Source organism: Aedes albopictus, chromosome 2 (genome assembly GCF_035046485.1).
Source record: "Aedes albopictus strain Foshan chromosome 2, AalbF5, whole genome shotgun sequence".
Lineage (NCBI taxonomy): Eukaryota > Metazoa > Arthropoda > Insecta > Diptera > Culicidae > Aedes > Aedes albopictus.
In genome coordinates, this window is record NC_085137.1 from 447,692,261 (window position 1) to 447,712,917 (window position 20,657).

General features: G+C 38.1%; 1 protein-coding gene across 3 annotated transcripts in view; it reads left to right on the plus strand.

Annotated features, from left to right (window-relative positions):
* The window catches only part of LOC109419645 (diuretic hormone receptor), a 234,128-nt gene that overhangs the window by 4,466 nt on the left and 209,005 nt on the right, over positions 1 to 20,657 (plus strand). For all 3 annotated transcript variants that reach the window (XR_009998034.1, XR_009998033.1, XM_062853835.1), the window contains exons 2-4: positions 5,612 to 5,795; positions 5,917 to 6,010; positions 20,376 to 20,472. Coding sequence is in view for 1 of the 3 variants with exons in the window: in XM_062853835.1 (XP_062709819.1) it covers positions 5,683 to 5,795; positions 5,917 to 6,010; positions 20,376 to 20,472 (304 nt within the window). In the remaining 2 variants the exon portion in view is untranslated. The remainder of the gene's footprint in view (positions 1 to 5,611; positions 5,796 to 5,916; positions 6,011 to 20,375; positions 20,473 to 20,657) is intronic.

Here is a 20,657-nt window from a genome sequence, read left to right on the forward strand (position 1 = left end):
CCCTTGGAAAAGGCCACACCCAATGCCCGAAACGTCGAGTAAAATAAATAAGTAACGTCCAATAAATTGTATAACTGAGATAGCCGCAAATAAAAGTAAATACCAAGTTCTAGTCTCAACTACCCTTGCTACTTAAACAACACTGTTACCCAATTTGTTACTCAAACAGCATCAAATTGGGCAAGGAATCATAAAACCCACGTTTTTTTTACTATTGCATTGCAGAAACGGGGAATTAACCTACTCATCATACAAAAAACAGCTCATTACTTCAATTCTAGTACTTCACTGATTGTGTCCTATTCTGTCGAGCATTTTTACAGAATTTATCGAAAATTCCCTTAAAAAAATTTTCCCAACCATGTTCCCAACATTCTAATGAAATGTGGCCAATTGCTTTAAAAATCTTTTATAATTGCTCTGGGATTTCTTTGGCAATTATTAAACGATATTCTTTGGAAACTTAGTAGGTAATTTTTACAAAACATATTTTTTTCAGAAAGTTTTTCAGTATTTTTTTCGAATTTTCTATGATAATCTCTTCAATAATTCCTTTGCGAATCGGTTGGCAATTTCATTTTAAAATTTCTACAGATAATCTTCAGAAAATTGCAACTCATTTGTTAATACATTCAGCATTATTGAAAATTTCCAAATGTTCAAAGAAGTTTTGATAGTTTTGAAAGTTTTGAGAAACAAAGAAACTTCAAAAATTATTGTCTGAGAAATGTCCGAGTGCCCGAATAAATTCACAAGTAAAGCGCAGAATTATTCCCAAAGAATATGCCGAAGCAATCAAATAGAGAATCCCTAAAAGTGACTGTCGGAGGATTTTCCAAATCCATCAGGAATTTCTCAGAATAATGTCCATCTATGATTTTTTAAAAGAAGATTTGAAAGGTATTTTCTTGTCAAATCATCGAAGGAATTTCCAAAGGAAGTGCTGGACACCGAAGTAATTCACAAACAAAATTCTGAATAAATTTCTAAAAACATACCGACAAAGCTTACAAATTAATGTCCGAAGCAGTTTTCGGAAGAATAAAATGAATATAAAGAATTTATTCAAACGATAGAACCGCCACAGAAATTAGCCAAAGAATTGCCAAATATAATACCAAAGGAGTTTTAGAGGAATCATCGGTGAAATATCAAAACAAATTTCCAATGAGTGTGCTGATAAAATTCAATGAACCAAAGCAGCAATTCTCGAAAATGGCGAAAAGCTTGAACGAATCCTTGAAGATTTTACCCAAACAATATAAAAGGAATTACAACAGAAATTTTCGAAAAAAAAAGACGAAAGAGTTCAAATGAATTGACGAAAATATTTAGAAAGCATAACTTGAGAAATTCACAAAGCAATTTTCAAGGAATTTCACTGGAATAACCGAATCAACTGTCAAATTAATTATCGTTATTAAAATAAACTTTGGCTTTTTTCTTCAATAAGGAACTCGTTAAAAAATTACAGAAAGAACTCCTTCAGGACTCCAGAAAAAAATCCAGGAAGAATCCCGAAAGGAATTACTGTAGAAATATCAAAATTTTCAAAGGAAGAATCTCAAAAGAAACTCCTTGAAAAATCACAGGAAACTCTTGAACAAATCCAAAAAGGAAAGAGTGCGTTCCAGAAGAAATAATGATTGAAATTCCCAGAATGAATCTTTGAAGGAACTCTTGGATAAATCCCAGAAGCAACTTCTAGTCAATCTTGGAAAATCTTGAGAGATTCAAAGAAGGAATGTATTCGTAAGGGAACTCCTGAGAGAATCCTCGAAGAATCTTTTTAAAGCATTACCGGAAGGAACTGCTGGAGGTACTCTCAAAAAAGGAAATCCTAAGAAACTCCTTGACGAATCTAAGAAGAAACTTCTTGTGGATTCCTAGAGGAACACCACAAAAAACTGCTAGAGTAATTTCAGCAGGAGCTCCTGGAGGAAACTCAGGAGAAGTGTTAGAGATAACTCTCAGATCAATATCTGTAGACACTCCTGGAGGAATTCCAGAAGGAGCTCCTGAATGAATCTTAGAAAGAACTCTGGGAGGAATCTGAGAAATTTCCCTAGGAAAATCAGAAGGAAATTATTGAGGAATTCGAAAGAAACATCTGATGGAATGCCAGTAGCAATTCGTGGAGGAGTATCGCTCTGCAGTAGGCCAATTCGCTGATATTTTTTTAACTAACTGAAGTTCACCCAGTAGCCCACGGCTAAAAAAATAAATAAAATATACCACATGTTTAAAGTGATGGAAACGCATGGTCAATCCATACGTACACTCCCGTACAAAAGTTTGGGGTCACCCCCTCAAAAACTTGGAAATGTTTTTCGGTCATATCTCAGTCATCTTTCATTTAATCCACTCATTCTTGAACTCTATCGAAAGATGAAGAGTTAGATTTGATTCGTAGGTACTTTTCACAAATTTTATATGAAATTTTTAGCATAAAAAGTTCACCTAAACTTACATTCTTTTCCTAAATCTGTACGAAAAATTGTTTTCCGTCTAATTCAAAATTGGGTCGTCCAAATTTTGAAATTAAAGTTGCATTAGAACCCAATTTTTATCCTCTTTGAGAGCTATTCATTAGATTTTAGCGAAAAAATTCATAACATAATTTAAATTATCGAGTTAGGTTTACAAGTCATCGTTCAAAAGTTTGGGGTCACCTTTCAAATGAAGTTTGAGTCAGATTTTAATTCAATTCGTAATTTTTTTGGTGCAACTCCAATTCCTTCTATGATAGTTGAATGGCTAGACACAGAAATGGTTATGAAACGTTTATAAACTAAGTTCTAGACTAAGTTAAGGTAGAAAATAGTATATAAAATCCATACTAAATCAGCTAAGTTCGTTACATAAAGTGCGAAAGAGGATAGAAGTGAGATAAAAATGACTAATTGGTAAATTCTACCCTATATAGCTGTAAGTGTTAAAACCACAAATACACAATTTTCCCATAAACCATTACAATGAATGTCATTTCTCCGAATGTACTATTACATTCAAGATTTAGTGTTTTGGTGCACAGCAAAGGGATAACTTTTTGATGAAAATGCCATTTAAATTAAAATATGTAACATTCCCTAAACTTATGGATTGTGGGATAATGGTATGTTCGTGGTTATATCATTTAATGTTATTAGGGCACAATTCGCGAATCAGTCATTTTTATCTCTCTTCCATCCTCTTTGGCACTTTATATAACGTACTTATCTGATTTAGTATGGATTTTATATACCATTTTCTACCTTAACTTAGTCGAAAACTTTTGCACGATGCAGCATCCTAAGGGGTGACCCCAAACTTTTGTACGGTGACTTGTAAACCTAACTCGATAATTTAATTTATGTTATGATTTTTCCGCTAAAATCTTGTGATTTTTTAATTTTAAAATTTGGTCGACCCCATTTTGAATTACACACAAAACAATTTTTCGTGCAGATTTAGGAAAAACATGTGAGTTTAGGTGAACTATTTATTCTAAAAATTTTATACAAAAATATGTGAAAAGTACCTACGAATCAAATCTAACTCTTTATCTTTCTATAGAGTCTGAGAACGACTGGATTAAATAAAAGATGACTGAGATATGACCGAAAAACATTTCCATGTTTTTGAGGGAGTGACCCCAAACTTTTGCATGGGAGTGTATATGAGCATAAAACTTGAAATTAAAAAAAATGCAGCTCAAAAACGACTTGAAGAATATTTATAGTTTTTATTATGTGTTATGTAAAAATAGATGAGCTTTCGTTAAAAAACATAAAAAACATAAAAAAAGTATAATCGTTGTGGTCCAACATTATAAAAATCATAAAAAAAAACTGATATATTGACAAATTTTGCTTTTAAAATAATTAAAATTGAACTATAGATGACGAAGATATCACCAAATTACTTTCCCATGTTTTACGAAAGTGACCCCAAACTTTTGGCCGATACATCATATTGAGGGGTGACCCCAAACTTTTGGTCGATGACATCAAGGATTAATTTACTTAATAACTTTTTTTCTAGATTTTTTAGCTAAACTCTGTAAAAAGCAGTTCAAATCTAATAGAAAATGGGTCATATTACCGCTCTCATCTTAAAATTTGGTCGACCCAACTTCCAGCGACACTGCCGTAAGTTTATATTCATTTTTTAGAAAATTTGGCAACTTTGGGTTAAGTTTACATACACATTTTATTGAAAAAGTTTCTTTTAAATCATGTTCAAAGTTTCTTTGACTTATTATCTTTTGAATGAAACCTAGGGTTTCGAAATCGGACGCAAATTGGCGGAGATATGGGCCTAAAAAAATGACATGTTTTTGAGGGGGTGACCCCAAACTTTTGAACGGGAGTGTACATAATGGATAACTTCAGTTCGTAGTCAACAACGATTCCCTTGAGTGTGATGAGTGGTGATGACTTGTACATAGTCGGGCAAAGCCAGATAGGAGGGATCTAGAGAGGGATGATAAGAAGCACCTATCTAGCAAACAGAGAATCGTGGAATCAATTTCCATCAAACGATTCGGATTTCATTCTGCAATCTAAACTTGAATTTGTCCATCGAACATGTACTTCTGTGCAGTGAATAACTTGCTATTTAAAATTAACAAGAATAAAAAGATTGAAAAATATATTGTGGACGTCGAAGCTTCGAACTGCTCAAAGTACCTACGATACTAGGCATGGACTTCAAAATGCTCATAACAGTGCTTAATGGTTACTTGTGCAAAAAGAAATAATATTCAGCTACCATTCAAGCATAATTCGAAAGTCAGGTCTCATGAGCTGGCATTTACTCGAAAATTAAACACCAGAAAAGTTGAGTCTCAATTCGGTTTTATGACTGCCTGTTACGATCAGCACTGTTACTAAAGTGCTGCACACTTGATGACACTCGCCAGAGCTCCATTTCAGGCTGTCTGAAATGGATGCACGGAGTGGTCATTTTAGTGATTATTGCTTGAGCTCTCGGGCAATTGTGTTTCTCGCAAGAAACAAAAAACGGTGCATATTGTGATGACAGTTTCCACACTTGATTCCATTATGGTACTTTCTCATTCAAAAACAACAAAGCGAGCACAATGATTTCAAGTGGTTCTTATTAACAGTGGAGTTGGATTTTAAACGCTCTCAACGTAATTTAATATTTAAGATTTTCAACTTTATGCTGTACCTCTAAAATGATTGATAATTTTGAATACTGTTTAAAATATTTTCATTTTAAAGAATTTCATTGTTTTAAAGTGACAGTTGAGTTAGCTTACTGAAGACAACTCGCTTTGTTTTGAAATATACCTACCAGTATACAACCAACGATACCATTAATTACCTTGCCATTAATTATGGCTATCGATGTGTGCATAGATCAATTTATTCGGCGAAACGTCGGCGTAATTGCTATTCATTCATTTCAGCGCCAATAAATTGGCTGAAATGCATATCGCCAATTAATTCAGCACCTCATGCATTAATTCATTTATTTTCATAACATCCCACCCATCATCGCCATCGACTATTTATATAGTTATATAACGATTCATTGGCTTCTGGATATTGGATGTCGCCATCAGTATGACCGTATTTTTTTTCTCATTCTTATGCCATTTCAGAAAATGCAACCCGCTACTGTCATCCGGACGGAAAGTGGGACAATTACAGCCACTATACGGCGTGTCATCACATGACCGAACCACCGCCGGACATAGTCGAGGTCACGTCGATCATCTACTACTCCGGGTACATTGTTAGCCTAGTTGCGTTAAGTCTCGCTGTGATAGTTTTCGTCTACTTCAAGTAAGTGCGCGTTTGCGTTGGCCAGTAAATCCTATTCTTCCGGATCTATTTTAAAGCACCACTAGAAACAGTTTTCACCAACCTCAACGATAATCTAATTTGGGTTCTCTCTTCTTCGCAGGGATTTACGTTGCTTGCGTAACACGATCCACGCAAATCTGTTCATCACCTACATTCTGTCCGCTCTGATGTGGATTATCATTCTGACGCTGCAGGTCAGTCACGACCACGAGTCGCAATCATAGAGCTTTGATTGAATCCAGTTGAACCATTCGCACCGAGTGGTGGAGTGTGGAAAAGATAAAAACACTGGGGATTGTTATGAAAGTTCGTTACCCTCACACCCCTTTGCTTCAACAATCCAGACAATAAATTGAACTTTCGTATCAAATGTGGGATGTGCGGTGCTTCATCTTGCGTTGTTTTCGAAAAAAAATCGTAACTGTCGTTTGTTGGCAAAGTCAGGTTGATGTTTGTTATTAATATTATTATTTTGCTGAAACGACATTATGTCAAACTGATCGAGACATTACCACATGAATGCTTTACACATAGTTTACGATTGTATTTTAAATATTTAGGACAATTCCGTAAACATTGCGTAAACAAACACGGCCTTCTGGAATCCACCCACGCATCTAACCACCATTAACAGAAAGCTTGATGTTTGCGCTTTCTGTTAGTGGTGATGAGGCGTGTGAGTGGAGTTCAAAAGGCCTCAAGTCGATAGAAACGTGTCTGTTTACAAAATGTTGTTGTGGCCTTTTCAATTGTTGGTCTTGAATTGTCCGGTGTAGGAAGATAGCTACAGGTTCTCTATAGTGACAGCTGTAAAGGCGTGGGTATTCAGCATGACCATGCTGAGAGCACCTTCTTCGCCCGCAAAGATATCCACAAAGCCACCTGGAGATCACCCAACCAACAAACAGAAAATCAAATCGACACCGTTCTAATCGACGGTAAATTCTTCTTGGATATAATCAATGTCCGCACATACCGCAGTGCGAATATAGATTCGGATCACTACTTAGTAGCTATGTGCATGCGCTCAAAACGTTCGACGGTTATCACCACGCGTCGAAGTCGAACGCCGCGGCTCAACATCGAACAGCTGCGTAACGTAGAAGTGGCTCAAGACTACGCGCAGCAGCTAGCAGTGGCCCTACCAACGGAGGAGCAGCTTGGCACAGCTACACTTGAAGATGGCTGGAGGGACATCCGATCCGCCATAGCTCGGCTACAGCACTAGGCTTCGCGACTCCGAATCACAGAAACGACTGGTACGACGGCGAATGTTAACAGTTGAAAAACGAGAAGAATGCAGCATGGACGAGAATGTTGCAACAACGTACGAGAGCGAATGAGGCACGTTACAGACAAGCGTGGAACAGGTAGAACTCATTCGCCCGAAAGAAGAAGCGCCAGCAGGAAGAATGAGATCGCGAAGCGATGGAAGAGCTGTACCGCGCTAAGGACACACGAAAGTTCTACTAGAAGCTGAACCGCTCGTGCAGAGGCTTCGTGCCACAAGCCGACATGTGCCGAGATAATTACGAGAATATTCTCACGAGCGAGCGTGAGGTGGTCGACAGGTGGCGGCAACATTATGATGAGCACCTCAATGGCGACGTTGCAAGTACCGAAGGTGGCGTGGTAACAGATCTAGGGTATGTGCACAGGACGAAAGACTGCCGGCCCCTGACCTCCAAGAGATTGAAGAGGAGGTTTGCCGGTTGAAAAACAACAAACCCGCTGGAGCAGATCAACTACCAAGCGAACTTCTACAATACGGTAGAGAAGCACTGGTGAGAGCACTACACTGAGTCATTACCAAGATTTGGGAGGAGAAAGTATTACCGGAGGAATGGATGGAAGGTATCGTGTGCAGTGCTGCAATTTTTCGACAGGCCTTTAAGATCGCGATATTTTGCTTTTTTCATTTTCTCCGTTTTGTTTTTCCTGTCAATGTTGCTTTCCGATCAGCAACACGGGAGTGAAATGAAATAGGTACTCGCACGCAGCGTGATGAAAGCGAGAGCTGATAGGGCTAAATTTCCCGTGGTAGCGTATAGGGCACTCATTCTCACAAGCTATCGCTTGAGACGAATAGCTTGTCAGCATGAGTAGTGTGTGGATGATTGGGAATTGACTTTGTTGGGTTGCTCACGAATGGAGCTCTCGAACTCTGTCAGTTCTCACATCGAGGAACTGAAAACGACCGCCGCAGTCATTCATTTTCGGCTGAAAAACAGGCACTGACACTGATATTTTGCAGGACTGATCGTGTGTCCCATCTACAAAAAGGGCGACAAGTTGGATAGCGGGAACTACCGCGCGATCACACTACTGAGCGCTGCCTACAAGATACTCTCTCAAATTTTATGCCGCCGTCTATCACCGATTGCAAGAGAGTTCGTGGGGCAATACCAGGCAGGATTTATGGGTGAACGCGCTACAACGGGCCAGATGTTCGCCATCCGCCAGGTGTTGCAGAAATGCCGCGAATACAACGTGCCCATAAATCACTTGTTCATCGATTTCAAATCGGCGTATGATACAATTGATCAAGAACAGCTATGGCAGATTATGCACGAATACGGATTCCTGGGTAAACTGATACGGTTGATCAAGGCGACGATGGATCGAGTGATGTGCGTAGTTCGAATATCAGGGACACTCTCGAGTCCCTTCGAATCTCGCAGAGGGCTATGGCAAGGTGATGGTCATTCGTGTTTGCTGTTCAATATTGCGTTAGAGGGTGTTATAAGGAGAGTGGGAGTGGTACGATTTTCACGAAGTCTGTTCAGCTGCTTGGTTTCGTTGATGATATTGATATTATTGCTCGTAAATTTGAGACGATGCGCGGAAACGTACATCCGACTAATAAGTGAAGCCAGGCGATTCGAATTAGTCATTAATGTGTCGAAGACAAAGTACATGATGGCAAAGGGCTCCAGGGCGAAATCACCACGCCCGCCACCCCGAATTTATATCGACGGTGATGAAATCGAGGCGGTTGAAGAATTCGTGTACTTGGGCTCACTGGTGACCGCCGACAACGACACCAGCAGTGAAATTCAGAGGCGCACAGCTAAACATAATAGAAAGAAGTATAGGTAGTTTTAAACGTGTTCGTATTATCTAAATTGTGGTATGCAGTCACACTGGGCCACGAGCGGGATCTAGCAAGTAAAAACCTCTAGCGTTTTGGGAGTACATTTTTTTGAGTTGGTGTCCTCTGAGACTTGTAATAATTTTACCTGTACTTTTATGTGGTGAAGAAATTTAGTTGGTAATTTTGCCGCATAGGTGGCGCTGCGATACTAACTTTTTTGTCTTACGTCCTAGAGGTTTCCCGTCTTCTGCAAAGTTGTAGAGCGTGCAAAAATAAGTAAAGTTGCCGAAGATACCAAAGTTGTGTGACTTCAAATAACAAAGTTATATTAAAAATAGTAAAATTTACGTGAAAATCACGTTTTCATGACTATTTTGAATGTTTATCGCAAATTTATCAATTTCAACTCTTTACACGTGTTAATCAAAGTAGCCTGTGTCTGATGATACCAACTTTTCGGAATCTTTAAAATGGTTTTATGGGCAAAATAGTAAAAATTACTATGATTTTAACTACCAGTTTTTTCAAAAAGCTGCAAATTTCGGCTAAATTTGATGCTTGTTTCAAAATATACCACTCAAGATCTATTAAATCTAAAAGTTTTCCGGAGGTATAATTTGGTGTTTTTGAGATATCTTGTTTTAAAATAATGATGTTTTTAAATCTGAATTATTTTGAAATAGAAGCAACTCTTTATTCCGGAGTTTTTTTTTGTCTGTATTAACGAGATTTTTAACTCTAGGCTAGTTTATCTCGGGATATTCCGGAGTTGTCCTGCCAGTAGATACTCATGGATCACTTTTCAATTAAGTGTTTTATGTTTACCCAACGCCCTGATTACTCAAAATTAACGTTTTGTGTTCTATTGTTTTGCGCTTCAATTTGTTGAATCAACAGTGCTCATATATTGGTATATTGAAAGAAAGAAATTATAATGGTTTTTGTCCCTGTGTGAGCGACTCACACATGTGCGAAGTTTCGTAATACCAATCCGTGTGGTCAATAATGATTTTCAGTAACCTCAACGTACATACGTAAAATGAATAAATTATTGGTTATATTATAAAAAATATCTTTAGCTCAAGATGAGATTTGAATTCACGACTCTTATACAAGTGTTTTACTTACTAAGTCACAGTGGCAATTATTGACATGACAATTAATGATGAGCTAAGTTTTTTTTTCATAATTTCATCAATATCCATCTAAACATATGTGAGTTAACAGGAAATCATTATTGATTCCACGGATTTACCGAAACTTTGCACTAACGTAAGTCGCTCACACAGGATCAAAGAGCATTGTATTTTTTTTTTTCTTTCAATAGACTAATACATATATGGGCATTGTCGATTCAATACATTGATGAGCAATACAATTGAACACAAAACGTCAATTTCAAGTAATTAAGGCGATGGGTAAACATAAAACTTTTTTTTAAAAGTGATACGTGCGGATCTAATGACAGGTCAACTCCGGAATAAAGAATTGCATCTCTTTCAAAACAATTTAGGTATAAAAACATTAATATTTTTAAACAAGATATCTCAAAAACACCAAATTATACCCCCGGCAAACCTTCAGATTTAATAGATCTTGAGTAGTATATTTTGAAGCAAGCATCAAATTTAGCCGAAATTTGCAGCTTTTTGAAAAAAACTGGTAGTAAAAATCATAGTAATTTTTACTGTTTTGCCCAAAAACCATTTTAAAGGTCCCGGAAAATTATAAAGTTGGTATCATCAGACACAGGCTACTTTGATTAACACGTGTGAAGTGTTGAAATTGATAAATTTGCGATAAACATTCAAAATAGTCATGAAAACGTGATTTTCACGTAAATTTTACTATTTTTAATATAACTTTGTTATTTGAAGTCATACAACTTTGGTGACTTCGGCAACTTTACTTATTTTTGCACGCTCTACAACTTTGCAGAAGACGGGAAACCTCTAGGACGTAAGACAAAAAAAGTTAGTATCGCAGCGCCACCTATGCGGCAAAATTACCAACTAATTTTCTTCACCACATAAAAGTACAGGTAAAATTAATACAAGTCTCAGAAGACACCAACTCAAAAAAATGTACTCCCAAAACGCTAGAGGTTTTTACTTGCTAGATCCCGCTCGTGGCCCAGTGTGAGTGGTGGAAATTGATCGCGAACGTGAGCTTATGCGCTACCAAAAACTGCCATCGCATCGCAAACCTTTGCTGTGCGATGGTGTTCGTACGTCTGTGGCTCACGATTGTACGACACGAACGCCAACGAGTGCATCGCATCTTTTGCAAGCGCGATGCTTTTTTATTTTAGAGGTTCGCGGCCGATATTTCTGTAATGAAATCAAATGTTGGTAAACTTTTTCGTCGATATCATTTATTGGAATGATACCTGATCAGTATAATCAAAAACACCCAACTAATCACCTTTAAGTGTACAAAAAATGGCAACAAACCAAGTGTTCTACATTGTGATCCTTCTGGCGAACCAAATGCGATTCTGCTCGTTCGACATTTGTTTTGTGTTGGTTCGTCGATCCGGGAAATCGTGAACCGTTCTCTCTTTTTGGAAACGCGAGCGCGTGAGCAAAGATTGTGTTTGATGCGAACCAAAAAACACGTCAAGCGCATGATGCTTTCCACCACTGGTGGTATGTAGCCCAGATAATTCCGCCATCTAATCAACATCTTGCACAAATAAAGTCAGCATGCGGAAAACTCATTTGGACCAGTTTTATTTTCAAACTCAGTAGAAACCAGCTTTATATGGACTATCGCAAAGGTGGTCTTCGTCTAGTAGACCCTGAAGCAAAATGCAAAGCGTTGTTTTTGAAAAATATTTTCTACAACTTTGATGGGAATGGTCAAAATATGGAAGAATGTTATTTACAGAATGATAACATTAGCGGGAAGCTTACAAGAAATGCTAGTTGCGCGGAGGGATAGTAATAAAAATAACTATAACTTACAGACAACTCATCTCATATATGAATACTTCATCGATAAAAATAAGCAGATTCCATTAGTCGAAACAAGATTCCAACTTGATTGACAAAACATTTGGGATGATGTTAGTTCCAGCTTTTTATCGCTTAATGATCGGGCCAAATTATTTGTTTTTGTGAATGATCTTGTGTCAAATAAAGAGAAACTTAAAGCATACAACATAGGTCATATTAACGTCACAACATGTGAAAAGTGCGATCTATCCGATACCAATGAACATCGCATAAAACAGTGCCCTAAAGCCAAAATGATCTGGGACTGGTGTACGAATGTAATAAGAAATAATATGAAGGTAAACGTGAATGACATAGAAGATATTCTCCAGTTTAGTATTCCGTTATCATCCAAACAGCGTAAAGCTGCATTATGGTTGACAGCAAAAGTGATTGCATTTAATTTGAGGGTTCATGAACCATCGTTGATTATTTTCAAAAAAGAAATACAAGAGATGAGGTAGAACAAAAAGAATGTGTTTAACGCGGAATTTGGAAACTTTTAGGATTTAGAGATTTAGGCTAGTCGATTAAAAGTGTAACACAAACTATATTTTAATAAAAAAAAACCCAAATTAATCCACCTAGAGGTGATAGTGCCTTTCTCGTCGTATATGTTCACACGATCTTTTCGTCGACGTAAGTCAAAGTGTTAGGGCCCATATAGCCGAGGCGGTAAACGCACGGGTATTCAGCATGACTATGCTGAGGGTGACGGGTTCGATTCCCGGTCGGTCCAGGATCTTTTCGTAAAGGAAATTTCCTTGACTTCCTTGGGCATAGAGTATCTTCGTGCCTGCCACACGATATACACATGCAAAATGGTCATTGGGAGAGGAAGCTCTCAGTTAATAACTGTGGAAGTGCTCATAGCACACTAAGCTGAGAAGCAGGCTTTGTCCCAGTGAGGACGTTACGCCAAGAAGAAGAAGAAGAAGAAGTCAAAGTGTTCCTGAATCCTGATATTTTTTAAGAAAAGCAAGCATTTTATCAAAGCCATCATTGAATTGACTTAAAACTTATTGATGGCACATAGTCCGACGTTGTGTTCAGCGTATAAGCAGATCTGAATAATATCAGATTTCTCAGTTGACTGCTTGAGTACCCGGATAAAAACTAACCATAGGGTGTTTAGTGAAAACCATTTCTACACCATACAGTGTACCAGCTACAATAAAGTGTATTGTAATGAAATTGTTCGCTATACTATACATTTACATTGGATTTTTATGTAACAATATATCATACTGTTTTTCTTACGTTTGAACCATTCACTTTTCCGAAACATTATTTTTCCGTGAATTTTTAATTAGTTATTTAGTTTAAGATTTTTTCCATGCTTTGTTTTGTTGATGTTTGTGACTTTTTTGATGCAAAGGAAAGGAAAGAGAAAAAAGTGAATAAGTTGAAACATCAATTTAAAGTCAATAACATGTTTAAATCAGTATTAAACCAGATGTCCTAAGAACTGCAGGTCCAAGCATGGGTCCAAGAGATATTTCGGGCTAGGTGTGTAGAGTGCGATGAGAGAAATACGAATGTAGGCCAACCCGGAAAGATGCAGGTCAGATAACCGTAAGGGGCTGTCCATAAACCACGTGGTCAGTAGGGGGGGGGAGGGGGGGTTTCGGCCTATGACCATTTTGTATGGACAAATGTTTTGTATGGACTAATGACCACGCGGGGGGGGGGGGTTGAAAAGTCCCAAAAACATGACCACGTGGTTTATGGACAGCCCCTAAATCAGTGGATGAGTTCAACACTATTCTTTCGGTATTTGCAGTTAGGGGAGTTTTCTCCTCTTCTCTCATGTGAAATTTTTAACCAAACTTATATTTGAATCGAACTTGACAGTTATCTCATGAGTTTTTATGTATTTCAAACTTTAGTCAAAGTGGTGCCTCAATATTGCAATAACGCAATATTGCACGCTGTAATGATACTTATGTACCTCGTCACCCACTTCATGCAACTACATTAGTGGTCTAATAACACTTAGCGCGCTCGGCATAGCTCCATCATGCCGCTCAAAGTGTTGCCACAAACAATGCTTAGTTTGCAAAACCTGGTTATCTGGTTCGTGGGGCATGGGAGGCTAAGCTTCAACTGTTAATGCAATCAGAGACTACTCAGACTTAGACGTGGGCGATCCTATATATGAAGGGTTATCCAAAACGCTCTGGAGAATTCCCAAAGCGCATTCTAATAAATCTAGTAAGCCTAAGGTGCCATTAACAGGAGGAAAATGACAAGATAATATAACAATATATGGTTTATGTAATGTAAAACAATACAACATAACAAAAGAGAACCATTCCAAAACCATTTGATTAAATGTATAACCAGTAGTGAAATTACAATTAAAAACACTTTACTATTACTTTAGAGCTTTTAGTAGAACTTGTTACTTCAGACTCTAGTTTAATTTAAAAACACTTCACTAATACTTCACTTTTGCAAAAGAAAATAAAAAATGAATAACTCTTTTAAAGAAAAACTAGAAAGGACGAGCAAATTCCTTTTAATTCTACTACTGTGCTTATCTTCGGACAGATAGGCCTATTTCGTCTGTGACTTACAGACTTCTTCAGTGTCAAGTGCTCGACTGAAGAAAACCTCGCATTCGTTGTGGTATTTATACTAGGAGTGTATGTGTAGGTACGTGTGTGGGTAAAAGTATAGGTATAAAAATGTAGGTACAAAATTGTAGGTACAGATTTGTAAAAAAGGGGGTGTATCTACCTGTTAGAAAACAGGGTGTCAATAAGATACCTAAAGCTAGGAAAAAAATTCCTACCGATTTGGTAGGTAGTCAATTGGTGTTTGTTGTGTTATTTTTTCAGCCGATTTGGTAGGTAGTCAATTTGTGTTTTGTGTATTGTGTAATGTTTTGTGTATGTTAGGTAAAAATTTAAACAGCCACGTGTACCCATTGCCCTGATCTTTGTTAAGTAGTTTTTTATTGTTTTGTTTGTAAATTTCTAAACTTTCTGCAACATCAAGTTTCCATGGGTTTGTAATGTGTCGTAAGAGTTTAATATTTGAAGTATTCAAAAAATGTCCTTCATTGAAAATATGTTCAGCAACTTTAGATTTAAAATGATGAATGAGTCCCTTGTCTGTGTCTTTGTGTGCTTTTGATACTTCCGTTATGTGTTCTTTGAATCGTGTGTTGAGTGTGCGTTTTGTTTTTCCTATGTATATTTTGTCACAGTGATTACATGTTACTTTGTAAACACCAGATTTTGTTAAGTTGTCCAACGGGTCTTTCGTAGACCCTAAGAGAGTTTGAAGTTGGTTAGCTTTGCTTGTGAAAACTAATTCAAAACCAAACTTTCTGAGAATTGGTCGGAGTTTTTTGGTGTCATTGTTGTAGTTCACAGTTATCCGTTTAAGTGTAGGTTCTGTCCGTGTCAGTGTAGTCAAAGAACGTCTGTATTGTTGTTGTGTCTTTTTGTTGATGATCTGTTGTATTGTTTGTTTTGTGTAACCGTTCAACTGTGCTGTTTCGAAAATGTAATTAAGTTCTTTCGTTTTTCCTGTTTCACTAAGTGGAAGTGTCTGCATTCGGTGTATCATGTGATTGAAGGATGCAATTTTGTGTTGATGTGAGTGATTTGATGAATTTGGAATAGTGCGTTGAGTGTGTGTCGGTTTTCTGTAAATTTCGAAGGGAAGTGTTGATTCTTGTTTTACGATGAGTATGTCCAAAAATGGTAGTTGGTTGTTCTGTTCAATTTCACAAGTGAATTCGATGTTTTTGTGTGCACACAAAAAAAGGCCTATCTGTCCGAAGATAAGCACAGTAGTAGAATTAAAAGGAATTTGCTCGTCCTTTCTAGTTTTTCTTCAAAAGAGTTATTCATTTTTTATTTTATTTTGCAAAAGTGAAGTATTAGTGAAGTGTTTTTAAATTAAACTAGAGTCTGAAATTAAAAACAATTTATTTACGGTACATGTTATTGTTTGAAACCATTCATGTACCATACAATGTACGGTATATTTAAACCCACGTATCAGTATTTTGAACAATTCATTAACGTATAGTATATTGTGAAAATCTTATTTACAATTCACTGTATGGTGTCTACATTACATCTTAGTGTTTTTGTATTTTTATTTTTTACAGTGGTGTATATTGTAAAAATATGGTTCTAAATAGTACTGTTACAATACAACGTTCGGTTTTTCTACTGTATTTTTTATTCGGGTACCTTCACTAACATTGGGAGCTGATCAATATCAAGACGATATTAACAAGCTAAGATATAACTTTTTACACCATCACAGATCACTTTGCGGTCTTCGATAAAGTTTTTTCTGCACATTCTAGGTTATATTTTATTGACCGTTGAACACAAGAACGTAGTGGGTATAGTGCGACGTCTGTTTGTATGTGGGTTTAATATGTCAAGATTTTGTTCTCTTGCACATATTTATCGCTTGCATTGATTTTATTTACTTTCGTAGTTCCGGCGAAGCATCAATGCGGCTCTAATGTGGTATGAGCCTATTTTCTAATTAACCGTTCCTTAGGTTATTAAAAAAGCCGTGATGTGTTGTGTCGCATGGTACTTTCGACGCGGTACCGGAACAGGTTCCGGAGCACCACCGGGTCTCCCAAATATAGTCTGAGGCAATATCATTGCTAACGTACATTAGGTTACCTAAAAAAACCAAATTTATTCACCTAGTGATGATAGTGCCTTTCTCGTTGAATATGTTCTCACGATCTTTCCGTTGACGTAAGCCAAAGTGTTCTGAATCCTGATACTTTATAAGAAAGCAAGCATTTGATCAAAGCCATCATTGAATTGACTCAAAAATTATTGATGGGACATAGTCCGACGTTATGTTAAACGTATGAGCAGAGCTGAAATATATCAGACTTCTCAGTTGACTGCTTGAGCACCTTCATTAACACTGGAGGCCAATCAATATCAAGACGATACTTACAAGCAAAAGGGAATTGGAAAACTTTTGTTCGGGGTTAATGCGATTAATTTTACACTTCAGGAATCTGAAATTGTGTGATTTGGTGAGATTTCTTCACGCATAGCTAGACGATTGTAGTGAGTAAACGTTAAATAGGAGCAAAACCGAGGCGCGTGTCGTGAGCGTTCATTTTGCGTACTGATGAATACTTGAAACAACCGTTGAAACAAGAACGACAGGTAGTGAGTATAGTGAGACGTCTGTTTGTATTTGGGTTTAATTTGTCAAGATTTTGTTCTCTTACATATATTAAACGCTTGCATTGATTTTACATATTTACTTTCGTAGTTCCGGCGAAGCACCAAACGCTGGTTCTGCAACCCTACCGGTAGTTTTTATGTGGTATGAGCCTGTTTTCTTTCTAATCGTTCCTTAGATTATAAAAAAAAGCCATGGTTTGATGTGTCACATGGTACATTTGATCACTTTCAGTGGGGTACCCTGAACTGGTTCCGGAGCACTACCGGGTATAGTCTGAGACTATTTCATTGCTAATGTTCATTAGGTTACCTAAACAACACAATTTGATGAATCGCCTGCATGGGTTTGGATCACTTTTGCTTTTTATCACTTCCAGTGGGACACCCAGAACCAGTTCCGGGATTGTACCGATTGTTCCTGATGTCTGATGGTCTTAGACTAGCTCCATGCAAAATGTTAATAAGTTTTCCTAAAAAGTCGCGAATTGATGTACCGCATGTATGAGTGCGGTTCATTTTCGCATTTCGCCATTTCCGGCGAGATACTTAAAACTAGTTCCGGAACACTACCGGTAGTCTTGAATACGGCCTGAGACTATTTTCTTGCTGACCGTTCTTCGCGTTATCGAAGAAGACGTTATTTAATATGCTGCGTGCAAACGTTTGGTTCCGTTCTACATTTGACCACTTCCGGTGGGTCACCTGGAACCGGTTTCGGCACACTATTGGTTTTCCAAAGTATGCTCTATGATTTTTTCTTGTTAACCGTTCATCAGGTTACCTAAAAAGTCATTGAATGTGTTGCATTCATGCATTGTTTCTCTTTTACGTTTGACAATTTTCTATGGAACATTCGTAATCGGTTGCGAAACACTACCGGTAGTCCCAAATATGATCAAAAACTATCTTTTGCTAAATCAAGATACCTATAAAACGCGATTTCATGTGTCGCATGCATGAGTTTGGTTCACTTTTATATTTGCTTACTTTCGGCGGGGTACCCGGAGTGCATTCCGGAACAGTATCGGTAGTTTCTGATGTTATCTGATCCTATTTTCTTGCTAACCGTTCATCAAGTTATCGAAAAAACAGATTTGATGTGTCGCATGCACGGGTTTGGTTCACTTTTATATTTGGCCACTTCCGGCAGGATATCTGGAACCGGTTCCAGATCACTACCGGTTCAAATATGTTCTGAGAATATTTTCCTGCTTACTGTTCATCAGGATATCAAAAAAGCCACCATTTGATATGTCGCATGCATGGGTTTAGTTAACTTTTATACTTGGCCACCTCTAGCGGGACATCTGGAACCGGTTCCGGAACACTACCGGTTCTGATATGATCTGAGAATGTTTTCCTGCTTACTGTTGATCAGGTTATCGAAAAATCCGCGGTTTGATATGTCGCATGCATGGGTTTAGTTCACTTTTATGGTTGGCCACTTCCGGCGGAACACACGGAACCGGTTCCGGGACCCTACCGGTTCAGAAATGGTCTGAGACCGTTTTTATGGTTACCATCCATCATGTTATCGAAAATGCCGTAGTTTGATGTGTCGCATGGATGGGTTTGTAGCGTTTTCATATCTGGCCCCTGCCTGGGGCACCGGTCCGGAACTCCTAAATGGCCATAACTTCGGAACGGCTGGACCGATCCGAACCATTTTCAATAGGAAACAATGAGACCAGATTCCGCGTCGAATGAACCGTTGGACATTAAAATTGGTTGAGGTTTACTGCCAAAAAGTGATGTGAGTTTTTTGTACACACACATACACACACACAGACATCACTTCAATTCGTCGAGCTGAGTTGATTGGTATATGTGACTCGACCCTCCGGGTCTTCTATCAAAAAGTCATTTTTGGAGTGAACATATAGCCTTTCCATACACTTAGTGCACGAGAAAGGCAAAAAGGTAGGGGTACAGGAAAAACTGTCTGCTTGCTGGTTGGATGGTCTCAGTTACCTTCTGTACAAGAAAGAAGCAAGAATGAATGAATGATACAGTGGGGTTTCGTGAGAGTCGATCAATGGCGGAGCAGATGCTCACATTGCGACAGATTCTAGATAAAATTCGCGAGTACAAGTTGCAGACCCATCGTCAGTTTATTAAATTCAAGACGACGTACAATTCAGTGAAGAGAAACAAGTTCTGGCAAAGTATGATTGAACAAGATTGTCCGGCGAAGCTAATTAGACTGATTAAGACTGGTGCACAAAGGAGCGGAACCATTGCCACGCAGTCGCATATACTCCTGGGCTTCGCTGATGATCATCGGGATCAACCGTCGGGCCGTGCAAAACCCGTTCTAACGTTTCAAGAGTGAGACTGCGAGGATTGGACTTACGATCAACATTACAAAAACCAAGTACATAATTGCTGGTAATTAACTTCGATCCGGCTACGGTAGGGGTGAAACGTTTGATGTTGTTAAGGACAAACGTCTTGAAATCCCGCTTCAACATTGCACCGAAACTTCTGACGTACAAATCTCTAGAAGCAAGCTTCAAACAACAATGTTTTTCATTATTCTGTTCTTGTTCACTTGTAATTAGCTTAAAATAAAAAGCTCAGATGCACTGGTTTTTTTTACGAAGAGATTTGTGCCCTCGAAATCGTGAGTAGGTGCCAAAGGCTGCCGTTGTGGAGGCCATTTTGGGATTCTAACAAGTCTGTCCTTAACGAATTTGTTTATCTTGGTACAGTATGCTCATTGTTTTGGCGGTAGAATTTTTCAAAGTTCAGCCAATGCTGAACGTAAAACAAAGACAAGCTGTATTGTACTTGTATCTTGATATAACAGCGTAAGGCTCAAATAACCATCATTCAGTCATCAACAATCATCAATTTTTCAAAAGCAGTTTTCTTCCTCTAAGTCACAAGCCGTCATTGAAAATTATTTCACTATTATCCAGATGGTGGCCAGACTGTAGTGATAATTTTTTTATTAACATTGGTTAAGATTTCAGCGAGAAAACTGCTTTTGAATTTTTGCTAAATGATCATGGTGTGTTTCCTCGTAAGCTAAACATAGCTTAACCTTGAAAGAAGACATCGAAAATCGCAAGTTATGTTTTTTTTTCGAAATTTACGCCCCAGCTGAAGCACCGCATTCGCCTTTGAAATAAACAATCCCCGTGGTCACAATTTCCCCGGTCAACCTGATCCACACACAGCAAAATAAATTCCCCTTTTTCCGTTCTATTTTCTTTCACAACATTGGAACATTGATGCCGCACACCGGATCCTGCAACTGGCCGGCCATCAGCTCTCCGGCAGCCAGAGTGGCATCGCAAGTTGTGTAATACTTGTTACCCTGCTGCACTACTTCACGCTAACCAACTTCTTCTGGATGCTGGTCGAAGGTAAGTTTTGTTCACTTCCATCCACCCACCGAGAAATGCAAGATGCTTGTTGTGGTTTTCCTTGGTAGGGATGCCGTCTTCTGAACTGGCGGGGATTTGCTCTACCCAGTACCCGGGATGTAACCTGAAACCACAAATTCCGTGTGCCAACCACCACCGACCGCTGACTGTAATGTCCCTCTGCT